Below are 25969 nucleotides of genomic sequence, written 5' to 3'. Positions count from 1 at the left end.
TTAAAGGTCTCTCAGTTATTGAATGAAATAGAGCAAAAGAAAATATTGGTTAACAGACTGATGGTACTTGATTCACAATGTACTCCAAAGTAAACCAGAGTGATAGTTATCAACTCAGTATTTAAAATGTTGGCTCAGTTACACACACACACACACACACACATACACACATCCTAGTAAAAGTAAGTGCCTAGAATGACAGAATAAAACACACAGCGATAGAGACTTTGTTATCTCTGACACTCATCTGTTTAAAAGTCTCTAAAGCTAGCCATCCAATTGATAATTCAGTATGTCCATCCTATCATTACTTTCCTAGGGTTGGGGAGATGGAAAAGGCACTTGTGGTGACTTCTTATTTCTTTTGACTATTTGAATCCTTTCTGTCACCTGTTACAATGTGGCATGAAACATTTCAGACCTCCTCCTCCAGGTCCCAGCCAGGTTCAGAGCAGCATACAGTTCCAACTGCTCTGGTGAAGAAAGACATAATACTTCCCTCTAATGGCGACAGCCCCACATGCTTACAAAACTCTGGTAAACTGAAAGCACTATATACCTCGGACTCAGCTGGCTGCTACAAAAAGGACTACTATTTATTTAATCTTTTACTGCCTACCTCCTCTTGTTATTTTTTTTTTAAATGAGAGATAAAAAAGCAAAACAACTAAAGATCTATGTATCATACTGCCGAAATTCTAGTAAAGAGTACTTTACAGTACTTTCACCAAATTAAAAGGACTGTCCCCTAAAGCAAAAAATAAAACAAAACCAAAAACCTCATCTTCAGTATAGTCTAAATATAATCGAACAGGCCTGACATGCCAGAGTCCTCTCCAATATTTCACACTCAGGAAAGTTTAGAAAACGTAGCACTCATATTAAAAAAAGAAAAAACAACTGCATTTGGGGATATCAGTTGGTTTTTAAAATGCTTACTAAATACTAAAAATTGTTTTATTATAATACAGCTGAGATACTCTGTAAAGCTGGCTACTCTCTATCATATTCAAGTAAAGAAGTTCTATTTTCTATTTATCATGAACTCAAGTTCACTGACCCCCTCAGGGACGCAATATTGTTTTTAGTGGATCAATCTCTTGGCACACTTAAATGTCAACAGCTGGCAAGTAAGAAAGCTTCACTGCTGGCTGCTCGCTGCCACCACCACATATGTTGCCTTGGCTGTATCCCATCGGGCTTCCTCAACGCCAGACCAAAGCAGGATAAAATACAACAGAAACAATTAAAAAGTAAACGTGCTCATCTTGCCTCCAAGTGAAATTTCAATCAGCTGAAAGCTCTGAGTTAAAGAATGTGACATGGGAAGAGTCTGCTTCGGAAAGAAGAATTGTTTGCAGAAGGGAATAATCGTTCAATGCTCCAAACAGAAACACTAAGAACTTATCTATAATTCTACATTATTAAAAAATGCAGATTCTAGCTTAATTTATGGAAGAATTAATATTCTAACAATTTGAATGTCTAATGTTGTAAAAGGGACTAGTTACTGGGAGTGTTAATCTCTCTCAGGGATATTAATGAAACTATTTTAATGGGGAAATATGCCAATGAACTCAGAAAGAAAGAGAAAAGATTGACACTCACCTCTTGCACAAACGAAACAAAAGCCTACATTTACAGCAGAGGAAGAGTTACTGCTCCGCTTGGAATGATTACTACAGATGAAAATGCAGGAGGACACAGACATGCTCCCGGCAGCAATGCAGGCGTCTCCGGTGTGATAGGCTACTGGGCATCTCAAACACCTCATCATGCGGCCTATGTGAAGACAAGCCAGAAGGGAGTCTATTGAATCAGGCATCAGCTGGTTATAAAATGAGATTTTTGGAGTTGGGCTCTTCTGGGCTCCCATGCAATGCTGGTTACAGTAAGATAAAAATATTTTTCTTCACTAGTTTGGTTCTGTCATTCCTATGCTATATGGCCCCTAAATGCAGCACCCATCTGGAGATCACTCAAAAAATATCTGCCTGCCCTAGTGCTGGAGAGATGGTGGTTTCCAACACGGCACCTGCCGAAGGAATTTCCAAGGGCAATTTTGAACAGACGGAATCTTCTTCTCCTGGTCTGCATTAGGACGTAGTCTCTACTTACCAGGCTCTCTATTGTGGCAGTGCTGCGACCTCCACAGAAAACAGATGGAGAATGCCTGATGCTCTCTAAAATAATGTGCTTGTTATTTGCTACTGAACTTAAAAAAATCTTTGTTCCTGTTTTTAGCTGTGTTTTACCTTTACTTGCTTTGTGGACATCTTTCTCCATAGAGCAGGCAGAGCAGCAGTGCTGGGGACAGCGGAATCCTTTTGATTCAAAGATGGCAGTGGGGAATTTGCGGACACAGGCTTCATGATAAAACTTCCCACAAGCACCAACAGAGCAACGCTTCACATCTGTGCCAGACATCTTACAGGAAAAACACGGGTGCTGCCCTGGAAAGTGGCGAAGAACAGAGATTAGATAAAATCTGATAAAGCATATGACTTTATATATATATATATATATGTGAGATATATATATTTGATATATATCTATCTTGGGGAGGAAGAATGGCCCTGAGCTAACATCTGTCGCCAATCTGGCTCTTTTTGCTTGAGGAAGACTCGCTGAGCTAACATCTGTGCCAATCTTCCTCTATTTTTGTATGTGGGATGCCACCACAGAGTGGCCTGATGAGCAGTGCTAGGTCCACGTCCAGGATCTGAACCTGTGAACCCTGGGCCACCAAAGCAGAGTATACGAACTTAACCACTATGCCACCGGGCAGGCCCCTGCTTATGCTTTTTAAATAGAAGCAGCTACTGACAGCAAGGAGCTACCTTCAAAAGAAACTCTATTATGTGTAAGGTTTTTTTTGTTTGTTCTGTTTTTTTAAAGATTTTTTCTTTTTCCTTTTTCTCCCAAAGCCCCCCGGTACAGAGCTGTGTATTTTTAGTTGTGGGTCCTTCTAGTTGTGGCATGTGGGATGCCACCTTAGCATGGCTTGATGAGTGGTGCCATGTCTGCACCCAGGATTTGAACTAGTGAAACCCTGGGCCACCGAAGCAGAGCACGTGAACTTAATCACTCGGCCACGGGGCTGGCCCCTATGTGTAAGTTTTTAACATATAAAAAGAAATTGAAAATAAATGGTTAAATTGAAATATTATTTAATAAATTTTGCTAGAATAATTGATTTGCTACAATAATTGATAATCAATTTGGAGATACAGCACTAAAAACAATTCAGATCTCCACTTCTCACTCTATACTAAAAGTAATTCCAAAGAAAACCCAGAACAGAATTTTTCAACACCTGGGAGCTGAGAGTGGCAAGGTCTTCCCCACACAGAATAAATATAAGAAATTACCAAAGACAAGACAGATTCCATTAGATAATCACTTACAATTTCCAAAAAGAAAACTCATAATCCTAATAAAAAACGCAGAAAATTACAGCTAGATGTCTTATTCAAACTGTAGAATATCAAGCACAAAGAGAAAACATTAAGATTATCCACAGAAAAGAGAATTACCTTCAAAGAAGCAAGAGTAATACTGAGAGCTGACTGAAAGAGAAAAACGGAAACCAGAAAACAACTGGATGCAACTTTCCCAGGGCTGGAAGGAACCCGTTACAGGCGGGAATTCCACATCCAGGGAAGGCGCTCTTCAAGGACGAGGTGAGAGCCCCACACATGGGGAGGAACAACAAACCCAAAAGTCGGTTCTTTGGAAAAGATTAATAAAACTGATATCCCTGTCAAGAGCGACTAATAATAAAAGGGAGAAAAAGCAGCAATACTAACAATATCAGAAATGAAAAATGGTGTATCACTGCAAACCCTACAAATGTTAAAAAGATAGTAAAAGGCTATCACTACATTTGTGCCAATAAATCTGAAAATTTAGATGAGTGGACAGATTCCTAGAAAAACTGAACTTACCAACACTGGCACAAAAAGAAACGAAAGTATGAATAGTTCTATGAACTATTAGATAAATCGAAACTATAATTAAAAACCTTCCATCAAAAAAACCTTTAAGGCCAGATGGCTCCACTGGTCAATCTGCCAAGCATTTAAATGGAGCAATAATGCCAATTAGAACAGAACAGAATAGAAAAAAAGGAGGAACAAGTAAAAGACAGATGTGGAAAAACATATGCAAGAAAGATGACAAAGGATGACGTTTTGTTATATAAAGAGTTCACAGATGGAGAAAATACACGTAACATATATAAGCAAAGGTAGCTAAACAAACTTAGAAAGAACTATGAATCAATATAGAAACAAAATAGCCTAATGTAAAAGTGGGCAAAGGGTATGAAGAGGCAATTTACAGAAAGCAGAAAGACAGCCAATAAATGTGAAAAAATGCTCAGCTTCACTAGTAATCAGATAAATGCTAATTAAAACCACAAGTAACATTTTAAAAATTCATCAAATAGGAAAAAATTTAAGGAGTCTAATAACAGCAATTGTTGACTAGGATGTAGGGAAATAGGTACTCGTATACACTGCTGACAGGAGTTTACATTGGATGGAACCAACTTAGACGGCACAGCGCAGTATCCATTAAAATAAAGGAACGTTACTTCCTGTGGCCTAGAAATTCTACTCCTTGCTACCTACATTAGAGAAGACTTGTACATGAAAAAGGATGCTGACCGAAGCATTGTTTGTAATTGCAAACAACTGGAAGCAACTTACACGTCCTTCAACAGGGGAATAATTAAATAAACTACGATATATGCACACTATGGAACACTATGTAGCAGTTAAATAGAATGCATCTATATTGATATAAAAAGAGTTCCAAGACAAACTTACGAAAAAAGCAAGCTGCAGAACAATATACATTTTTATTACCAAACACACAAAATGTTACATACGTACACACGGGAAAAGGTTTACAAGACTACACATCAAACTGCTAACAATCCCTACCTCTGGTGAGGCCTATAATTAGGTAGGGGCCTAGGTTTATAAGTGATGATCAAGGGGGACTGCAGCTTGAGCTATAATTATAATATTTCCATAACATTGTATTTATGTATTACTAGTGAGACTAGACGTAAATTTAAAATACTAACAAATAAGAACACCTTTAATACTGCAATACACAAATGGACAAGACACATGAAGAGACCATTCACAAGAGAGTCAATAAAGATGCAGAAAAAAATGTTTAGTCTTAAACAAAGAACTGCAAATTCTAACATTTTTGTTATTTGTTTTGCTATTCTTTCAAGGTAATTGTCTTTCCTGTGGGTAATTTTAATATTTTCTTTTTGTCCTCAGCTGTCTATAGTTTGAATAAGACGTCTAGCTGCAATTTTCTGCCTTTTTTATTAGGATTATGAGTTTTCATTTTACATCTGGTTTACATACGGAAATTGTAAGTGACCAGCTTTTGGCCTTTTGGATATCATCTTTTGGGAAGTGTTCAAGTCTCTTGCCCATTTTTCTTATAATGCTATAAAAAATCTGAAGAAAAAAAGACAAGGAGTAGTTTTTTGTTTTGATTTTTTTAATAGAAAGTTAGATTTAGTTTTGGAAGCACCTAATCTTTAAAATTGGCTGAACTATAAAAATTCTTTAAAATTAGTATTTACAACTGTGATGTTCAAATTTTCTTTTTAAACTGGCTTTGTTGTAGAAATAAAGTATATCAGAGTTTTTTTGTTGTCCTGTTGCATGTATATATAATTTCAAATTATATTTTAACAGATATGTAGATATGAAAGCAATACTATTGTTTAAAAAATCTTTTAGAAATTTAAAAAATTAAAAGAAGCTTATTTTAAAGGTTAGCCTAATGCATAAACTACTTTATGTAGAAATGAATTAGGCTTTCACCTGCATAATGATCAAAGTAAGTCTAATATGAATGGAAAGTGTTGCAGCTAGTGACACATGCTGAGAGCGAGCTGAACTATCACAGCCCTCAAGGACTCAGGTTTGGAGCTCTGGCATATGACTGCTTCCAGGACCCTCCTTTCTCACTAGGACACAGCCTTCATTTAGAATAAGTAAGCAATATGTAAAATTGCCTGTTACATATTTTATTCAAAAGAGCAAATGAAAATGCTTCATTTCCAGAAATCACATCTGTCTTAAACAATAGATAGTGGTAGTATAAGAAATTAGGTATGTATCCTGTAATACTTTTTACACGTAAAGTGTTTATCTTTTGGTAAACAAAAGAAAACTTCCTAAATGACCTTAAACAATGGTTTGAAGAGTCTAAGTTTTCATTCCTAAAATGTTGGAAGTGTAACCATTTTTAAGCGTACAGTTCGGTGACATTAAGTACATTCACATTATTTTGCAACCATCACCACTATCCATCTCCAGAATGTTTTCATCATCTCACACTGAAACTCTGTACCCACTGAACAATGGCTCCCCAACTCTTCTCCCTCTGCCCCCGAATCCCTGGTAAGAACTGTCCTCCTTTCTGTCTCTATGAATGTGACCACAGTAGGAAACTCATGTAAGTGGAATCACACAGTATTTGTCCTTTGTAACTAGCTTATTTCACTCAGCATAATGTCTTCAAGGTTCATCCACGTTGTAGCGTGTATCAGAATTTCATTTCTTTTTAAAGCAGAATACTATTTCATGGTATGTCCATACCACATTTTATTTATCCATTCATCCACTGATCGGCATTTGGGTTGTTTTCAGCTTTTGCCTATTGTGAATAATGCTGCAATGAACATAGGTATACAGATATCTGTTTGAGTCCCTGCTTTCAGCTCTTTTGGGTCTACAGCCAGAAGAGGGATTGCTGGATCACACAGTAATTCTATGTTTCATTTTTGGAGGAACTGCCATGCTGTTTTCCACAGTGGCTATACCATTTTACATTCCCATCAACAGTGCACAAGTGTTCTAATTTCTCCATATCCTGGCCAAAATTTGTTGTTTTCTGTTTATTTGATAGTAGCCATCCTAATGGGTGTGAAATGGCATCTCACTGTGGTTTTGATTTGCATTTCCCTGATCACTAATGATGCTGAACATCTTTTCTTTTCTTTTTTTTTTTTTTTTTAAGATTTTATTTTTTTTCCTTTTTTTCTCCCCAAAGCCCCCCGGTACATAGCTGTATATTCTTCGTTGTGGGTCCTTCTAGTTGTGGCATGTGGGACGCTGCCTCAGCGTGGTTTGATAAGCAGTGCCATGTCTGCGCCCAGGATTCGAACCGACGAAACACTGGGCCGCCTGCAGTGGAGCGCGTGAATTTAACCACTGGGCCATGGGGCCAGCCCCTGAACATCTTTTCAGGTGCTTATTGGCCATTCGTATATCTTCTTTGGAGAAATGTCTATTTAAGTCCTTTGCCCAATTTTGAATTGGATTGTTTTTTTTTTCTTGAGCTGTAGGAGTTCTTTATACATTCCAGAAATTAATTGCTTATCAGATATCTAATTTGCAAATATTTTCTCCCATTTTGTGGGTTATTTTTTCACTCCGTTGATAGTGTCATTTGGTGTACTTTAATTTTGATAAAGTCCACTTCGTTATTTTTTCTTTTGTTGCCTGTGCCTCTTATGTCATGGTCTTTGATCCATTTTGAGTTAATGTTTATATATAGAGTGAGGTAAAGGTCCCACTTCATTCTTTTTCATGTGGATATCCAGTTTTCCCAGCATCATTTGTTGAAAAGACTGTCCTTTCCCCATTGAATAGCTTTTTCCCCCATATCAAAAATCATCTGACTATATATGTGAATGTTTATTTCTGGGCTCCCTATTCTATTCCATTGGTCTATACATCTGTCTTTACACCAACACCGCACTGTTTAATTACTGTAGCTTTGTACTAAATTTGAAATCAGGGCGAATCCTCCAACTTTGTTCTACTTAATTGTTTTTAAAGCAAATTTCCCTCTTAAATTTCCTAATAGATGTGTACCAAATTAGATTATATCTAACTTTTGTTGGGAGAATCCTGTTGGATTCCAGAGTTAAAAGAGAAGTCCTAAGAATGTTTTAATACTGAGATACATGGTCTTTCCTATCAGTAGATTAAATCAGAGATAACAAACTTAAGTGCTTAAAGGGGCCAGGTAGGTTACATAAATGACTGGAGTGACAGGGGATGGGGACATGGGGAACCAGGAATGTGCGCCTGATCCATGTTCACACATTCAAAGCACACTGTAAGAGCCAAAGAAAAGAATGTGCAGACAATTTGACCCAGAGGCTGCCAGTTGGCAAACTGTTCAGAAGTTTTACTGCAGAGTCTAAACATGATGAATAAAATGATATTTTACATAGGGAAAGATATGTTATATGTTTAAGCAGCTTCTGTAGCTTAATTTTGGCATTTGTTTGTATGTGAGAGAGAGAGTATGTGTGTGTTAGGATATATGATACATGATCTCCATCCTACTTAGTCAGGGTGGTAGAAGGCAATGGGAAAGAGCAAAGACTCTGGGGTCTGGCGCTGCCTGGGTTGAAATCGCCGTTTCAATGAGGCCTTTGTGACTTTGGACAGGGTACTAAACCACACACTCTCATCCTCAGTTTCACCCCCTATAAAATGGGAATCATCACAGAATCTATCTCATCATGCCATGAGGATCAAATAAGATAACAGGACAAAATTTCAGTACTAACAGGGCCTGGCAGATAGTAAGTGTTAAAAAAAAATTACCATTCTAATGGAATTTAGAACATATAAAGTATTTTAGGAGGTATACAGTGAAATAAAAAAGGATAAAATATCTATGAGAATCCAAATAAAGGCGAAAAGGAGTGTGAAAATAACAGTGTCAAGGGTAAGATCAGCATATCCTAAACACGTGATATCCAATTGGTTCATAGTTCCTCAGCAAAAACAAAACCCCCAGAATATACAAACAAGGTTCCTAGAAGCACTGCATGCCACCTCCACCTGACTCTTCACTTGCCTTGATACAGACTAAACAACTCTACTTCCTGCTTTCCATGACTTTAACTAGAATCATGGCCACACAGAGGATATAAACTTGCATATTTCTTTCTCTATAAATTATTTTGATAGGTAGTAGTCTACATAAGGATATTATAAATAAACAGTGAATCCAAAATCCCCATATTTTAAAAACAATTTCCAGTAGCTCCATCTTTCCACTAAAAATACAATCGCCATGGTTATAGTTTGTCATTGACACTTATTCCAGTCTATTAAAGACAAGGGACTTTAAACAATTATTGAGCACAAAAATCTCAGATTCATCTGAAAATTCATTTACTCTACATACTTTCTATAGCTCTTTAGATAACACAAATACATCTCAATAATTTGATAGATTTTATGGTAAAGGCACTAGTAGGAGGAAATTTGACACTAATATTGTTAAGTACTTTTTTGATCTTAGGAAGCCCAATCACTGAACGGTCTCAATTTGTTGAAATACCTATGGGAGAGATGGATAAGAGCTACATAAAGTGGTAAGAGAGTCAGATGACATGGGAGATCCTGGCACTCCACATTCCTCTCTATCCGTCTTTTCATATCTATTGAAATAAGTAAGCTCACCGGTTTTACATTCCATGCAGACGAACTTTCCATCAGGGAGTGACGCCAATCCCAGGCACTCCAGGTGGAAGTGTTTGCAGCACTCTCCCTCACAAGGGATCAGAGAGTCACCAGAGCTTTCACACACCTGTAATATGGCAAAAAAACAGTGGTTCTCAAACTTTAGCAGGCATCAGAACCACCTGGAGGGCCTGTTAAGACACAGATTACTGAGTCCCCCCCCTCCCCCCCACGGTTTTGATTCAGTAGGTCTGGGGTGCAGCCCAGAATTTGCATTTCCAACAATTATTCTGACAACAATGATGCTGCTGGTCCTTGGCCCTCACTTTGAGGCCTACGGAACTACATAACTATTTCCAGAACCAATATGGTATAAAGTTTAAAAGTCATATTTGATCTTTTATGATTCCTTCTTTGGAATCTGCATACTTTAACTTCTCTTCACAGGGCAAAGCAGTATTTTTTAAAGAGGGTAAATATATGTTAAAAAAGTTAATACTAACTTAAATTTAAGAAAATATTTTTGAAATAAGTCGTCTGTCATTTACTTCCAATTAATAACAGAGTAGCACAATAAAGACTGGCACTTGCACGTGAATAATATGTATTCCAACTTAGAAAGGGAAGAAAAGAGCCAAAAATGGCTTTTAGATCTATAGCTGTAAAGTAATATTATAATTTAGAAAGATACTACTGTTTCCAACAGGAGGTAAGCATATTATTTGCAGAATATTACAGCAACTGTTTCAAAGTACGGACTAGGTCCCCCGCCTACCTGACACACAGCGTCCTTCTTACTCATTCCGATGCCTCTTCTTGACAAACTCGAATCCACAGACTGCACATCAGATACGTCTGCCTCTGCAGTAGCTGAAGGGCTATCTACTTGCTTTCCAAAGCCTACCTACGTGGAAAACATAGCACAGTTTTAAGAAAAACAAAACAAATTTCCTCAAAGTTAGGTGCTATGAAAATCCTAGTAAGACTTGCTCAAATAAACCTTGGCATAACCTTTTTTTTTTTTCCTTTCTTTCCAAAACCCCTGGATACCAAATGTCTGGTGTTTTGAGAGAAACTGTAGTTAAAATTAAAAAAACAACCTATGTTTCTGTTATGTAAGGAATCAGCAAAATTAAGACACTCATAAATTTAAAAATAACCAAAATGATTTCTTTACTATGAATATTTAAAAGACTCTCCCCAAATAAGTCAGGCAAAGCAGGATGTTACTTGGTTTTGCAAAGCAAAAGAGAGCACCGTGCCCAGACCCTTGAGCACATTGATTTACCTGCAGATCACTGAGTCCTCTAGAATCGGAGTCAGAGGTGTCTCTGTACGCTGAACTAGTCATTTCTACATCAGTGGAGGCGCGACTCCTTTTCTTTAGAGGTTTACAGGAATCTGAAATCTCGCTGGCACCTTAATACAACACACCGAAATTAATCCTAAAATAGTGCTTAAAGTTTGTTCTAATTGTTTTGTGGGAGAATAATTTCTTTCCCCAAACTCATCTGTAGTGTGAAGAAAAGCACAGCTCTCTTTGTAACAGTGAAGTCACGAGTCAAAACTTCATGAGCTTCTGACCTTCCTGAGAGTGAGTGATTTCATTGACAACCGCTCTATTAAAACATTTAATTCAGTGCTCCTGCTCTAAAGCTATTTTCAGTCAACAGAACCCAAGTTCCAACCTAAAAACCAATTCTATCAAAACTGCAGGATAGCTGATTGAGTTGGAGCAATCCAGAGAACCATTCAATTTGGAGGGGGAAGACATAAAACCCAACACACTGTGTAGCTTACAAATAGGTCGCAGAGACATCTCCATCTTGTTTTTATTAGGGATGTGACAAATCTTTGATTTGTATTCGATTCGTACACGGATAGTGCCATTTTCCCCCGAATTTTGCAATTCAGTTGATTATTGCCCCCCAGATAAATTTTGGATGTTCATAATCGTCCATCTGAGCCTTCCTTGGTGAAGTGGCATCTATTGTGATCATTAACAAGTGCGGCAGCACATCTACACATGTCATGCCATGTAGGAGGCACGCTGCTGAGGGCCGTAAACAAACAATCAGTGTTCAAATGCAGCCAAACCACGGAGAGCTGGATGAGAGGCCTCTATGAGGAATTTGTGCGGGAAGGAATAAATATGGAAAAAAAAAAAGGCAGAGAATAGTGTGGAATTTTTTTTTAAAACTGTGTGTAATACAAATCCAGCCAAAACAATAGTGCAAAAAGTTACAAAGCAACAATCTCTTGGGCTAATGCAGTATAGGCTATACAGAAACAGCCACGATGAAATGTGCAGATCAGGCACGGTGAATACCAAGGAAACAAGGAGACGGTTAATATTTCAAACCACAGTTTGTGTTTTGGATTTTTCCCCCAAAATTTCCATACAACAAACAGACATCTAGATCAGCCCAGCAAGCTATGGTGGAGTGTGCAGTCCAGAAGAGACCATGGAGAAGCAAGTCTCCTGAGGCCATGAAGATCCGTAACAGGCTGAGCGAGAGCAGCACTTGCCATATGGCCATGTTCTGTGGTGGAGGGCGTGGCCTCTTTAGACTGCTCAGATTACTGGAACCTCGTTATCACATCCCATTCTACAAGGTTTTCACTGAATGTTTCCTTACATCTATAAGTGAGGGTGCCTGCCCATGTAAACGCTGATTAAAAAACACAAGTACACAAATCTATCTCCTTCTTTGCTGGTGTATGGACCCAGAACACCACCACAAAATATTTCCTTGGCCTAAAAGATCACTGGATTAACAAGGAGTTTTAACAGAGGAACAGGAGTGCTGTACTGAGAGGCTTTCGAAGGGAAACACAGGTACCGCCATTTCCGATGAGTTTCTGAAAATGCTAGAAAAATGACAGACTGCCAAAGACAGCTGCCATGCTGTTCTCCATGATAACGGCACTAATATTAAAAAAAATAAGAGCTTTTAATGATTGTAATGTATACAGTTTGGGCTGTTTGGCAAAACCCTGCAGATGTGCATTAATGATGCTTTATTTAAAAACAAAAAACAAAAACCAAAAACAGTCCATGTTGAAATTGATCAGTGTAAGTTAAACGGTGGTTTTTAGGCTGGACCCATGATTTAAGCTGTACCCATCCAGCTCAGACCAAAAAAAAAATCATTTGAATGTGAAAGCAATTGTTCAGAGTCTTGAAGAAGAAACCAGGCAGGAAAATGCCAATAATGATGATTGGCAAAATCAAAATTGAAAACAAAGAAACTGTTTATCGAGCCGCCGACAAAGAAATCTTGCATGGAGACTACAAGTCTGGAGTTTCTGGGATGAAATTGTACAGGAATCTCAGTCCACAGTTTCCTCAATCGCTGCGGAGACGGAGCTGTCACTGAATCTGACAGAGCCCTGCACTCCCCGGTCCGCCGACCCTGTGGAATGGTGGAAACACAACGCAATCAGGCCTCCTAATCTCGCAGCGATCGCGATGTCTTTTCTTGGAGCTCCGCCAAGCAGTGTTCCCTCCGAGAGGCTGTTCAGTTCTGCTGAGGATCTCCACGGAGACCATCGCTGCAGACTTCTCCCCGAGAATGCAGAGAGGCTGGTGTTTTTTTTTTTTAAATAATGCAATTTGCCCAGAGTAAACTACAGGTATTAAATACAGTCTGAATGATCTCACCAAAAACGCACGAATCATGCTATGGAGTTTGTACTGTAGTCAAATTGCACACAGAAAATACAGATATAAGTTTAAGGTTTCTTAAACTTTGTGCATATCTCAAATAGATTTGCATAAGATCATCTAATAATGGCCATAAATATGCTATGAATCATTTTAATTTACAAAAAGATTTTACAGCACTGCAAAAATAGACGTGGCAAGATTTTTTTCAATCAGGTTGTCTTGTCTGATTTGTCATAGTCCATGTTTGACAAACATTAATAGCTACTATTCGGTATTCAGTCGAATACCAAAAAAAGTGGATTCGTCACATCCCTAGTTTATAAACCAGTGAAACCCCAGAATCTTATGGAGAAAAGTTGGAAACAGTATGAAGTCTACATGGTGTTCTCCAATTTACCAAAACAAATGAGACTTTTCACATGGAGGTACAGAATAAGATCAACTCTAAAAGTCATACACACACGCACGCACACACAAACACTGGGGAATACTTCAATTTCACACAAATTATTGACTGAAGAGCAACAACAATGATTTACAGAGACAAACAAAAATACATGAAGTACAAATAATTCTTTAAAATTGGTTTTAATCAAGGAAATGCAAAGCAACATTATAATAACTCACCTTTCTGTAATCCAGTCTTCACTGTAGCCTGAGGAACTGTTTCAACCTGTTTGGACAGAAAAATACAGCATTAACAGAGAATTTTTTTCATTTTTAATTAACAGAGGGAAAAATAATAATTCCATCAATCTAAGTAATGATGAGTGATTAATGTATCTGCAATCTGAGCTCAGTCCCATCTTCGGGGTAGAGTTCTCTGTCTCGAGGTCAGGGAGGGCTTAAATCCTAGCTGCCTGTGCTGAATACCACGTGACAACACACAGCCACATGCTTGCTTGCAAAGACTTCCCACCATTCCCTCGGTATACGAAGAGAACAAGATACTTTCCTCAGTGTCTGGGAGGCAGGAGAGGGGTTGTTTCTGCAACCAGCCCCGATGTTGCTATAAACCCCTCCCGCCCCAAAGACGTTAGGATAAATTTTTACTTACTATGATACTCAGGTTAATGTAACTCACGCCACTTTAAGACCCTTCCGCGCCTGCACTCACAGCTAAGTTGCTGGGAATCAGGACCCTCTCTGTAGAGAGTGCTACAGGGCTCCATACAGCTGGAAGCTCAATACTTTTGCTGCTAGTACAAACTTAAGAAAATAAGTTTGTGATATTGCAAAAGCACTTTCTTGAGTGTCTTATGAACAGTGTCTTGATCCTACATTAGGAGAGCGAGATCAGAAGTTATTCTGCCAATGTATATGTAAAACACGTGATAATTTGAGGATTGAACCATTGGAATTAAAGAAAGGATGCTGTTTGGAGGAGTTCCTGTTTAAGCTAGGAATTGAATTTTATATTTCTTTAAGATGTGGTGAAATATGCATGTTGAAACACATTTTGTAAATATTTAAGGATTGTTCTAAACTTTTTAAAAAATTTTTTATTTTTTTTACAACAGGTAAAAAAACATACAACAGAAGCGCTTTTATAAGATACAATTAGTAATACAAATATAAAATCTTCTAAACAATCACTGGTATTGTTCTCCTACTAACTATACACAGTGGCATTAACAATTTGTCCCAATTTTGTACTCATTCTGCTTATTAATTTTAAACTGATTGGTCACAGACTGAATTGGGGAACCAGCTGGCAAAATCACAACTTTATTTTGGTAGTGAATACTGTAGATCTGCAAGAGCTTAGAAAGATTTTTTGGAATATAATTTCCTACATATGAAAGTTAACTATGATGAATGACAAATTAGTGTATTACTTAAATTTTAGTTAAATATTTTTGGGAAAATTTTTTTACATGCTTGATGATACCACAGAGCACCCACAAAAGTCATCTTTTAAGTTTGGAAGCTTAAAATTATGAAAGAAATAATTTAAATAGAAAAGTCCACTCTTCTCCGTATTAAGTGGTTTAAAAATATAAAGCTTATTGGAACTAATACTATACAGAATTCTTTTTGTTTAATAGCAGTTGTCTGGGCTGTAAAAATGGATATTCTTTCATTTTAAAAAACTAAGAGAACTCTGATTGTGACTTGAATTTAAAGGAGTAATGGTTTCTAAAATTTGCTTTGAGAAGGTAATATGTAAATTACTGCATTGATTATACTGGTTTAATACCATTCCGTCAAAATGCCTCTTTTTTTTTTTTTTTACCTGAATAGCATTTATCTGATAACCCAATAACAGGTGAGAGCCATTCCACTGGGAAAATAACATTCCAAAAAATCTGTGATACCAACAGAAAAACCAGATCATCTATGATTATCTGTTTTTTAAATATAACTCTTATAGTTAAATTAATTTGATTTGTTTAAAAAATAAAAACAATACATACCAGCAGCTTAAACCAAAAATCAAAACTAAAAAAAAGGGAACTCAATGATGGTTCCAAATAAAAATCATGAAAACACGAAGTCATTTTGCTCATAACAGAAATTTCAAAATAAATGTGAGGAATTCTTTAAGTCTTGCACCACTGGCTTCCCATCTCCTGAAGCCTGACTCTTTTCTGTGAAAATGCTTGAAGCAGAATCACAGAGATGGATGTATTAGAACTGGGCACTGGAATTCACCAGGCAGAAGCATAAAATAGTCCAGAAAGGAAACCCAGTGGGGGGAAAGTTTCTTTTAAGATACCAATATAAGCTGCAACATATACAAATACAATGTTTTAACTCTCTACAGGTAGGAAGCCAACCTGCTCCTTTTTGATCTTCTTCTTTGGCACAACCTCAGTGGATTTCTCTGATTCAGAACGAGTTCGAATTGATCTTCTTTGCTGCTTCTTTTCTGCTGAGCCTAGGAGATGATTTAAACAAACAAATAAAAACTCATTTAAGGATACCTTGACAGTAATGTAATTAAGATTTGACCAAATTCTCTGCTTCTCTTATCTATTACTTTTGGTCTTTTAATTATAAATCATTAAAAAGCTATTAAACACTTAAGAGCATAAAAAATTTTACAGATCGAATTGTAAAGGCTGATAGGTTGAGACTGGGATTCATAAAGGACTCTACATCACACAGATAAAGGATTGGATTTTTAAAAATTATAAAGTCAAATTAGATTAGCAGAGGCAGTTTAGTTTTAAAAGCAGATGAACACACTTAGGTAACTATAATTGAAGAGGGGAAGGGATTGAGGGGAGGATGAAAGTGACTTTATTCTCAGTTCACATTAGCAACTATTGGCTTAAAATTCAATCAGTACTACATAGTTTGCATTTTAACAAATGAATCAAATTAACTCGATATGTAAAACGCTTAACAGTGCTTGGTGCACTTACATAAGTTTTGCTATTATTATATTATCAACAACCAAAGGGAAAAAAGAAGGAAATGCACAAAAATGTGATCAAAACTGAATCACTGATTATCAAGGGACTTGTTATATTTTAGAAATAATTAGTCGTGGAAAACTAGTTAAACAAATTATCAACCTTTTCATGTTAAATAATGAAACAAGAAACCATCAAGATTTTTAACCAATAAAATTCTTCGAAAGTAAACAGAAGAAAATTCACAAAGACCCCAGTTTGGAAAGGATAAAAAACTTAGACTGAAGAGCACTATGTGAAAGAACACCGAGTCAGGAATGATTTCATTCTGTGACCCTGAGAAGGAAGGGCATCTTCAGTGCAACTGTTTTCCATATTTTTAGAGCTTGGACCACCTAAATGGTCCTTCTTAGATAATAATCACCTTTTGCTTGCCACAGGAGAACACTGCTAAGATCTCCTATAAAATCAGGCAGAAGCTACTTCAATAAAACATTCCATATCACCTGGATATCTTCCGGTTTCACTGTTCTTGTCTATGTGTAAATGGCTTCCTCCCCTCAGTTCAAAGCCAAAGCAAAGAAGGATCCCACTACTTTTCTTTTTGGGAAGGAGTAGGTAGTTTAATGATAATATATTGGTTCTGAGCTGTGGTTAATCAAGTTCTAGCAGAGAAGTCACAAATGAAGGTGTTGGCTCCATCCTTTACTCTCACCTCTTCTCCCTATACTGATGAAAATGTTTACTAAGACAAGAGATAACCTACCCTCAGACTCTTGAGGATCCCAGAGATCCATACTGCAGTATAATCATCAATAATCAAGTAGCCACCAGGGAAGAGGAAAATAAAAATTGAACTGCTTAAAACAAAGATCTTTGTTTTGAGGATGACAAGGCAATTGTTCCATCAAATACAGATGAAATTTGATCTAGTGTCCTAAAGAAGATACGGCAACATGACTTCTTAAAATTATTCTGAAAGCTCCCTAAGAACACACAAATTCTACTACCTTTAAATCCACTAAGAAGTATTATATTTATGCTCTGAGAGAGAGGAAGTGAGCATCGCTGGATTTGGAAAAGAGCTTAGAAATCTTGTAGAAATGCAAGTACAGTTCTTCAAACCACAGAAATGCAGCAGTGCACACACTCTGTGTATCCCCTAAATCTACCAGGAAAAGGCTCAAGAATTCTACTGTTAACACCAACTGAGATGATGAGGCCGTTGGTTTCTAAAGGGAGATCAAATCTCTTTTCTGACTTTTCAACTACTCAAGTTATTTTCACCAGAAGCAAAATGGCTACTTAAAAAGACAAACTAGGCTTATCAACCAAAGCTAGTAACCAAATTTAAATCAAAGTCAAAGCTTCAGAGCACTCATCCCTGAATTAAGGTTGCAACATTAATTTACAACCTAATTATGTGTGCCTATCTAAGGAAGTACCTGGGCTTTTTCCAGATATAAAGCATTATAACCTTCCACTTTGCCTATCACTTAAAAGAAATTCACAGAACTTAAATCTTATGATGAAAAGACTACACAAAAATAAAATGTTTAGTAGCTGAGGGGAAGGAAAAAACAAGTTCTATTAAAAAAAAAGGTATAATATTTCAGATCAGTCTAATATTATATGAAGAACTTATTTTCTCCCTACTTAGGAGAATGCAGATGTTTAAATAAAGATCCTCCCAGTCGAAGTGTTGCATTCAAATTCAGACAAATTACCAACAGTTTGGGGTAAAGAAAGGCAACAAAACGGATATACCTAACTATGGAGAGCTGAGGCCAAAAGATCCTTTTAATAGTCAAAGAAGAGAACAAACATTTTGGATTACGGCTAATTAGCACAAAATCTCCAAAGTCCATTTATGCATTCCTTCAACATTCTAATTTCCTTTTTTATACAGTATTTTGAAGTGATACAAGCTGCAAATCTGGTTCTGGACTTTGCTACTCCCTCTTCACTTGAATTCAGCTTCCTTTCCTAACCAATTTTGGATAAAGGCATACCGTTTAATATTCCCCATCCAACATATGCTCATTTCCTCTGCCACCACCTCTCCCTGTCTTGCAGCCCCCATCACTTCATTTTTAAGAAAGCTAGCCCATGGACCAGTCCCGGTGGCCTAAAGGTTACGTTCAGTGTGCTCTGCTCCAGCAACCTGGGTTTGGTTCCTGAACACGGACCTACACAACTCATCTGTCAGCCATGCTGTGGTGGTGGCTCACCTACAAAAAGAGGAAGACTGGCAACAGATGTTAGCTCAGGGTAAATCTTCCTCAGCAAAAAAGAAAAAAGAAAGCTAGCTCTAGTTCTTTCCTGAACAATGATTGTTTTTCTCTAGCTTTTATAATAATAAGAACCTTACTCAAAATTTCCTTCACAAAAATTTTTACCCCTTAGTGCCACTCAATCACAGGTTTGCCTGAGTTACATTGATCCAAGATTACTACCTCTGGTCGTGAGACTTCAATTCTTCTAGAAAATAATTTGATCACTTCTTAGATTCCAAAAAATTTTTAAAAGAACAAAGTGAAACAAACTCCCTTCTCCTAAACTAGGATTCCAAATGACCAAGCTGGCTGCTATCTCTCTTTTTTTTTTTTTTAAAGATTGGCATCTGAGCTAACACCTGTTACCAATCTTTTTTTTTTTCCTTCTTCTCCTCAAAGTCCCCCAGCACACAGTTGGTCTATTCTAGTTGTAGGTCTTTCTGGCTCTGCTATGTGGGATGCTGCCACAGCATGGCCTGATGAGCAGTGCCTTGTCCGCACCCAGGATCTGAACTGGTGAAACCCTGCACTGCCGAAGCAGAGCGTGCAAACTTAACCACTTGGCCACAGGGCTGGCCCCTCTAACTCTTTTCTTGGTGGCTGTATGAACCAAATCTGCCAGACACTCAGTTAAACTCTAAAGTCCTTAGTAAGTCAGTCTCTTAATAAAAATTACTTTGACTATTCCAAAGGCACAATCTTAGTGAACTTAGGCATTTCTCCTTTAAGCAAGAATAATATGGCTTGATTTTCAATTCATGGTATCTGTTGTTAATCAGAGTACAGATTATAATAGGGCCCCTCAGCTACTACCATCTAGCTAAGAATAAAGAAAAGAGCATGGGCATGCACCAATATGTTTCCAATAGTGGATAAAAGAGCAAATGGTGAGAATGTGTTAATAGTGCTGGAAAAGTAAAGCTGTTATTCTCATGCAAAGAGAGATAATCAAATGGTGCATTTACTCAGATATGTATAGATTTTATAACTATACTCTTTTAATTACAGAACCCTCCTGTTATTTAAATTCCTGCAGGAAAAATAACTGTTACTATGAATAAAGCTCTCTAGCCCCGAAACCACTGTTTCCTATTGAAATGATTGCTTTTATAGTTTATTTTAAATATAATTTGATTTTTTTTTTTTTTGAGGAAGATTAGCCCTGAGCTAACTGCTGCCAATCCTCCTCTTTTTGCTGAGGAAGACTGGCCCTGAGCTAACATCCATGCCCATCTTCCTCTACTTTATATGTGGGATGCCTACCACAGCATGGTCTGCCATGCGGTGCTATGTCCATACCCAGGATCTGAACTGGTGAACCCCGGGCCACCAAAGTGGAATGTGCACACTTAACCACTGTGCCACTGGGCCGGCCCCTATAATTTGATTTTGATAACCAACATTTCTTAGGCACATAACTACTATGTTACAGTAGAACAGAACTATGACTCCTCAAAATGGATCTATATACTCTTCATTCATACCCACCTGTAGAACCAGATGTTGTTTCAGGAGATGATATATTCTGAGTTGCCTTTTCATTTCTCTGGTTTGGTGTAGAAATTATAAGTCTGTCTTGTCCCCTGACACTTATTTCCGTTTTGTTACCAATTCCCTTCAAAATAAGGCAAATTAAAAAAAATAGGTGATCACCAGGCAAATGGCATCATTGGCTTATAAAAGACAGCTTAAGATGATCATAATTTGCTTGAATTTTATATGGTCTTCGATTACAGTTATTATCTTAGTCATTATCAGAACAATTTTATTAAGTCATCAGGACATATTCTAAAACATACAGACTATGTGAAAAAAAAAAAAACCTTTGTCTAAGTCCAGATGACGAATATCACAAAAATGAACCTGTACCACATAATTTTCTGTCAAAAACAAAATATTTTATGGTCTGAATAGTCTCTCCCTTTTTATCACAGTAAGAGAACTCTAGTCATTTTTATTTGGTAAAGTACCCTACTACACAGAAAAAATTGTCAACACATCTTGAAAGACAAGAATATCCTTAGATACAGAAATATGCCATTCATGGTACCAAAATGTGCACCCAATAAGCAACTTGGAGCAGAGAGAAGGCAGGTACAATTACAGTTCTGTCTCATTTTAGGTATTTTTAATGCAATGAAATTAAGGAATGATTTATAAATATCTACGTATTTTTAAAGCCTTCATTTTTAAAAGATAAGTTTTATCTCAAATTTCATTTAATTAGCACTCTTTGGAGGGGGAGTGACAAAGTTTGATTTGTGCATCCAAAAAGAGATAAAAACTAACTCCAAGAATAAAGCCAATTTGGATTAAAAAAATGCAAAGTATTCATTTGCTATTCAAAGCTATCAGCAGAACCAAGTGGAGAATGTTAGTTAGGTTTTTCAAGCAGCTTAGCCTTACTGAAATCAGCTGAACCTATAGGCAAAAACGGGTTAAGAGAGGATGTTACACTTATCTCTAGGAAAATATATCACTAATGAGGCATACCTATATTTAATGTTTTTAATGAGCATATGACAATGTTAGGAAACAAGTACAGAATTCTTGAAAAATACACATCCATGAGGTGCCCATAAACTGAATTCGGTGTGGGCCCACAGGCCCACAATTGTAGTATGGGCTGGGAGGGTAGTGAAGAGGTACAGGGAATAAAAGTTACAAATGTTACAAAAGAATTTTAAAGTCTTAATGCTAAAGCGTAAGTGCCCTAAGTGGAAGCCCAGGGCCAGCAGATGGAGTCATTCAGTTTGAAGAGGCCATTTTCACCCTATTACCCAAGCTATCACCACAGTTAATTGTTACAGAACAAATATAGTTCTGGTATTTCTATAAAATACATTAGCTATCCCAAGCCAACGTGAGTCTAACAAAATTCCTGGTGTGACCAAAGAGACCAGCAGGTACAATTGTTACAATGGTTAATTCAGATAACTGACAAAAATGATTTAATAAGAAGCACACTTTGCAACTAAGAAAAATTTACAAAGTAGAAAGAGGCAAAGTGCCCAGTTCTTTTCCACAACTTTAGGGAGCAAAGCTCAATTTTGGCTGCACAGCTCAAGATTAATCTAGTACAGATGGGGATATTACAAAAGAGGGGAAAAAAAGAAGAAAAACATAGTCTTTTTGCCTATGTCTTTTTTGCCCCATCTTAAACAGAGTAAACTGACTATACATGTCAAAGGCAGAGGATACATACCTAACTTATGACCTCGAATTGTTTGGTTTTTTTGGAACATTGGCCCTAAGCTAACATCTGTTGCCAATCTTCCTCATTTTGCTTGAGGAAGATTGTCCCTGAGCTAACATCTGTGTCAGTCCTCCTCTATTTTGTATGTGGCACATTGCCAGAGCCTGGCTTGATGAGAGGTGTGTAGGTCTGCGCCCAGGATCCAGGCCTGTGAATCCCAGGCCGCAGAAGTGGAGTGTGGGAACTCAACCACTATAGTACCCAGCCGGCCCCTGTTTGTTTTTTTTTTTAAATGCCAAAGTTGACTACTTATTAAATACTGTTCCCCCAAACAACCCGTGAGAAAAGGAGGTACCTTAGTTGAGTAAACAAATTGATCGATAAATTTCCCATCTCCTGTAGCATTCTGAAGAGCGAACACTTGTTCAATTTTCACAACTGGTGACATGTTACACTTCTGCAGATCCAGGCTCCCTTTGTGCATTGTAATGGAAGCTGGTAAGGATTTCCTTGCTGCTGCCGTTTTCCAGGCGATTTTAACAGGAGGGGGTTCTTCCTCTTCCACACTCATGTGCCGCCTCTGGCTATGCCTCCGAATTTCAGTACTTGATAGTGAGGAGGCCACCTCCCCTGCATTGGTCTGTTCTGGCTGGGTATTCAGCACTGATCTCGGTCTTCGGGTTTTTTTAACTTCAGCTTTGGAGGCAACATTCTTTTTTGCTTGGGATAAAGCCTCCTCAGGTTGTTTATCAATATAGATAAAAGTATACTGTTCTATTCTTTCTTCTCGGGTCATTTTCAATGCTTTCTCTGCATGGGCAATGCCAATATCCCATTGAGCGCGTTCTCTCTGAGGTCGGGGTTTCCGAATCTTGAAAAAAGATACAGGCATTATCGTACATGCTTTAATCTAATAGGTATATTTAAAACAATATGTATTTCCCATGTGATCTTGTCATCTTTCTAGGTATACATAAATATCTTCAGGTTCTCCAGTCAAATAAATGAAATGTTCGAACTCCATAACTTGGGTAAATCAGGATTACTATCAGATGACATGCAGGTCCACTCTGTTTTATATGTCCTTTGTTGACAACTCTGCTGGACAAGTCCCTCAAAGAGGGAGTCGTCCTTCTCACATTATATTCATAAAAAGCTAGCAATAATGAGGGCAAAGAGAAGAAAGATTACAGAAGTGATGACTTTCAGTGGCCAATAAAACACCAACATTAAAAATGACACCCTAAAGCTCAGGGGTGCTAAAGAGATCACAACCAAGTGAGCTGGCAGAGAGCCAGCATTTGAAGCTGTGCTGCAGGGTTGTGCCATAATGCAAACAGGGGCAGAAGGAAGAGAAAGGAGAGAGCCCTGAGGAACAAATGAGAGCTGACAAGACACAGGAAAGCAGGAATGTGGAAGAGAAAAAATAAACCTGAATCACAGTGTCCACAGGTCTCTATGTACACACTTGATCAGAAGACTTTGGATTGGCAAGACAGGTAAGAAAACTTTGAATAATGGTATGTGAGATGACCAAGCAATTAGGAATTATCCAGGGTGTTAGACTGAGGTAGCCTGAAATTAGCTAATGAAAGTATGAGGCAGTAGAGTATATGTCAAATGCTGATATATATAAATCTATAAAATGTTAAGTCTGACAAAAGTAATCAAAATCCTGTGTGATAAAATTTAGCTTTTAAAGTCCAAAAATATGACAAATTTCTTAAAAACAAGAGACCCACACTAGAATCAGTTGAGTTTAAAAATCTCAACCAGACAGATTATCAGGGGTTCATGTCAAAATTCTAAAATATCTACCACTACATCAAACATATTTCTTGGTTCTATCACTTGTGTAACCTTGGTTGAACCAGTTACTTAAGCTTTCTGTGCCTCAATTTCTTCATCTGTAGAAATAGGAAGAATAGTATCTACCCCATTTGTTAGGAAGATTAAATGAATTAATACATAAAAAATGCTTAAAACAGTGCCTCACAGTAGATTTTCACTAAGTATTTTAAAAATTTTACTTTCATAGAACAATTTTCCTAAATAAGAATAAAGGGAAATCATGGAAAGATGCTGAAATAGGAAAAAGAATGAAAATCCCTGGCAAAATCAACATTTCACTAGCACGTACTAGACTTATGTAAACAAATTCAATTCAAAATAGAATCCAACGTTGACTTAAGAAGATAACATTTTTAATAGTACTATAATGTTTATATTACATTAAAACTTATTGACAGTTACAATAAATTATTAAAACTGAACTTAAAGGAGTGAAAACAACAAATCATTCTAACAATTGTCTGAATTCAAGCATTAAATTATTAAGTCCTTTAAAAACCATATTGGATTGATACTGTTAATACGTTGTCAGTTACCTTTTGTTTCTCTGAGTGGTTGCTGGCTTGTTTGGTTGCCTCAGCCAGTAACTCTTCATACTGTTTATGACCTTTATACTCTCGTACCCGCTTTTCATGAACCCATGCCCTCTCTGGCTGGTTGCTAAAAAATTGGACGTGATATTCCCGGGCACCTGTAAGTAAAAATTCTTATTAACCATTTCAGAACATAAGCATCTAAATACACTTTGCCAAAAACGTGAACCTAACCCAAGTTCCCTAGTATTATTACTCTTATTAAAAATTGTACATTATGGATTGTCCAAAGACATAATCCAACACCTACCAATTACACAACTAATAGTTACTGTAAAAATCATCCCAAATGATTAAAATTAGTACAGCAAGTTCTAAGAGAAAGAAAATCAGAAATTCTGCAAATTATCAGATTTGTTACCTTGGTCCCACAATTAATTTTTACTTGCCTCAAACCTTTTTACAAGCAAATTTGGGTATAAATAAATAATTTTTCCTCAAAAAAAGTATAAAATCTTTTCTCAGGCTTTTAAAAGCCAAGTGTTAGTCCAATTGCTTTTCTAGCTAAATAAAAGTGTGGTATACAGGTCTGGGGTGGAGGAGGAGAGGCCACTGAGACTCTCTCAGGGATCCCGTGAGGTCAAAGCTACCTTCATAATAATATCAAGATCTGATTTGTCTTTTTTACTTTGTTGACACTTTTCACTTAATACTACAAGAGCAATGATGGATAAAACTGTTGGCATCTTAGCACAAATAAAGGCAAAGAGTGACACCAAACTATACTAGGGTGGTATTCTTCACAGCCATACACTAGCAGTTAAAAAAAAAAAAAGGCCAGTTTTACTTAATGTCCTTAATGAAGCAGTAAAAATTATTAAATTTACTAAATCTCAACCTTGGCTACATGTCTTTTTAATATTCCATGTGACGATATGGGAAGTATGCATAAAGCACTTTTGCATACTGAAGCATGACCATGGTTATCTTGAGGAAAAGCACTTGTGTGATCGTTTGAGTTGCAATTGGTCACTTTTTCATGTAACACCATTTTTACTTTAAAGAATGACTGAAAAAAAAACTATGGTCATTTTAACTTGAGCATTTGGCAGATATTTCCTCAAAAATGAACAAAGCAAGTTTGTCACTTCAAGGAAAACAACTAACAGTATTTGTTGCCTATAATAAAATTTGATCTTTCAAGCAAAAATTAGAATTTTGGAAAACTAGTATCTGTTCCTGAGTCTTCCAACTTCCCAATGATAAAAGAATTTCCTGATGAACTAAGTAGTGATATTAAATAACATGATTTTTAAAAATATCTACAAAGGAATATGTCCACGTTTGGAAGATATGCATGACTTGGTAAACCACTATGTTTTAAATGGCCAATGTATGATGTTACAAAGTCATGAAAGGTAAAAGATCCATTCAAAGCCCAAGACAGAACCAATGGATTTTAACGTAACAAAGTACAAAAAGTTTATTGATATGATTTCAGATTCCACACTGCAACTAACAGACCAATTGTTGAGTTTTGGTGTAATA

General features: G+C 37.0%; 1 protein-coding gene across 9 annotated transcripts in view; it reads right to left on the bottom strand.

The window, feature by feature from the left end:
• Nucleotides 1-25969, bottom strand: part of NSD3 (nuclear receptor binding SET domain protein 3) — a 103433-nt gene that overhangs the window by 27901 nt on the left and 49563 nt on the right. For 8 of the 9 annotated variants that reach the window (XR_011433260.1, XR_011433261.1, XM_070253068.1 and 5 more), the window contains 10 exons: nt 24425-24579; nt 22393-22908; nt 20330-20456; nt 15984-16084; nt 13831-13876; nt 10822-10952; nt 10309-10437; nt 9534-9660; nt 2256-2453; nt 1609-1782 (listed from right to left, as the gene is read on the bottom strand). Coding sequence is in view for 7 of the 9 variants with exons in the window: in XM_070253068.1 (XP_070109169.1) it covers nt 1609-1782; nt 2256-2453; nt 9534-9660; nt 10309-10437; nt 10822-10952; nt 13831-13876; nt 15984-16084; nt 20330-20456; nt 22393-22908; nt 24425-24579 (1704 nt within the window). In the remaining 2 variants the exon portion in view is untranslated. Of the gene's footprint in view, nt 1-1608; nt 1783-2255; nt 2454-9533; nt 9661-10308; nt 10438-10821; nt 10953-11709; nt 12950-13830; nt 13877-15983; nt 16085-20329; nt 20457-22392; nt 22909-24424; nt 24580-25969 lie in introns of those variants that run through there. The other variant, XM_023630609.2, reaches the window with a different exon arrangement.

This window comes from Equus caballus, chromosome 27 (assembly GCF_041296265.1).
Source record: "Equus caballus isolate H_3958 breed thoroughbred chromosome 27, TB-T2T, whole genome shotgun sequence".
Classification (NCBI taxonomy): Eukaryota; Metazoa; Chordata; class Mammalia; order Perissodactyla; family Equidae; genus Equus; species Equus caballus.
This window is presented reverse-complemented; position numbering and strand designations above follow the sequence as displayed.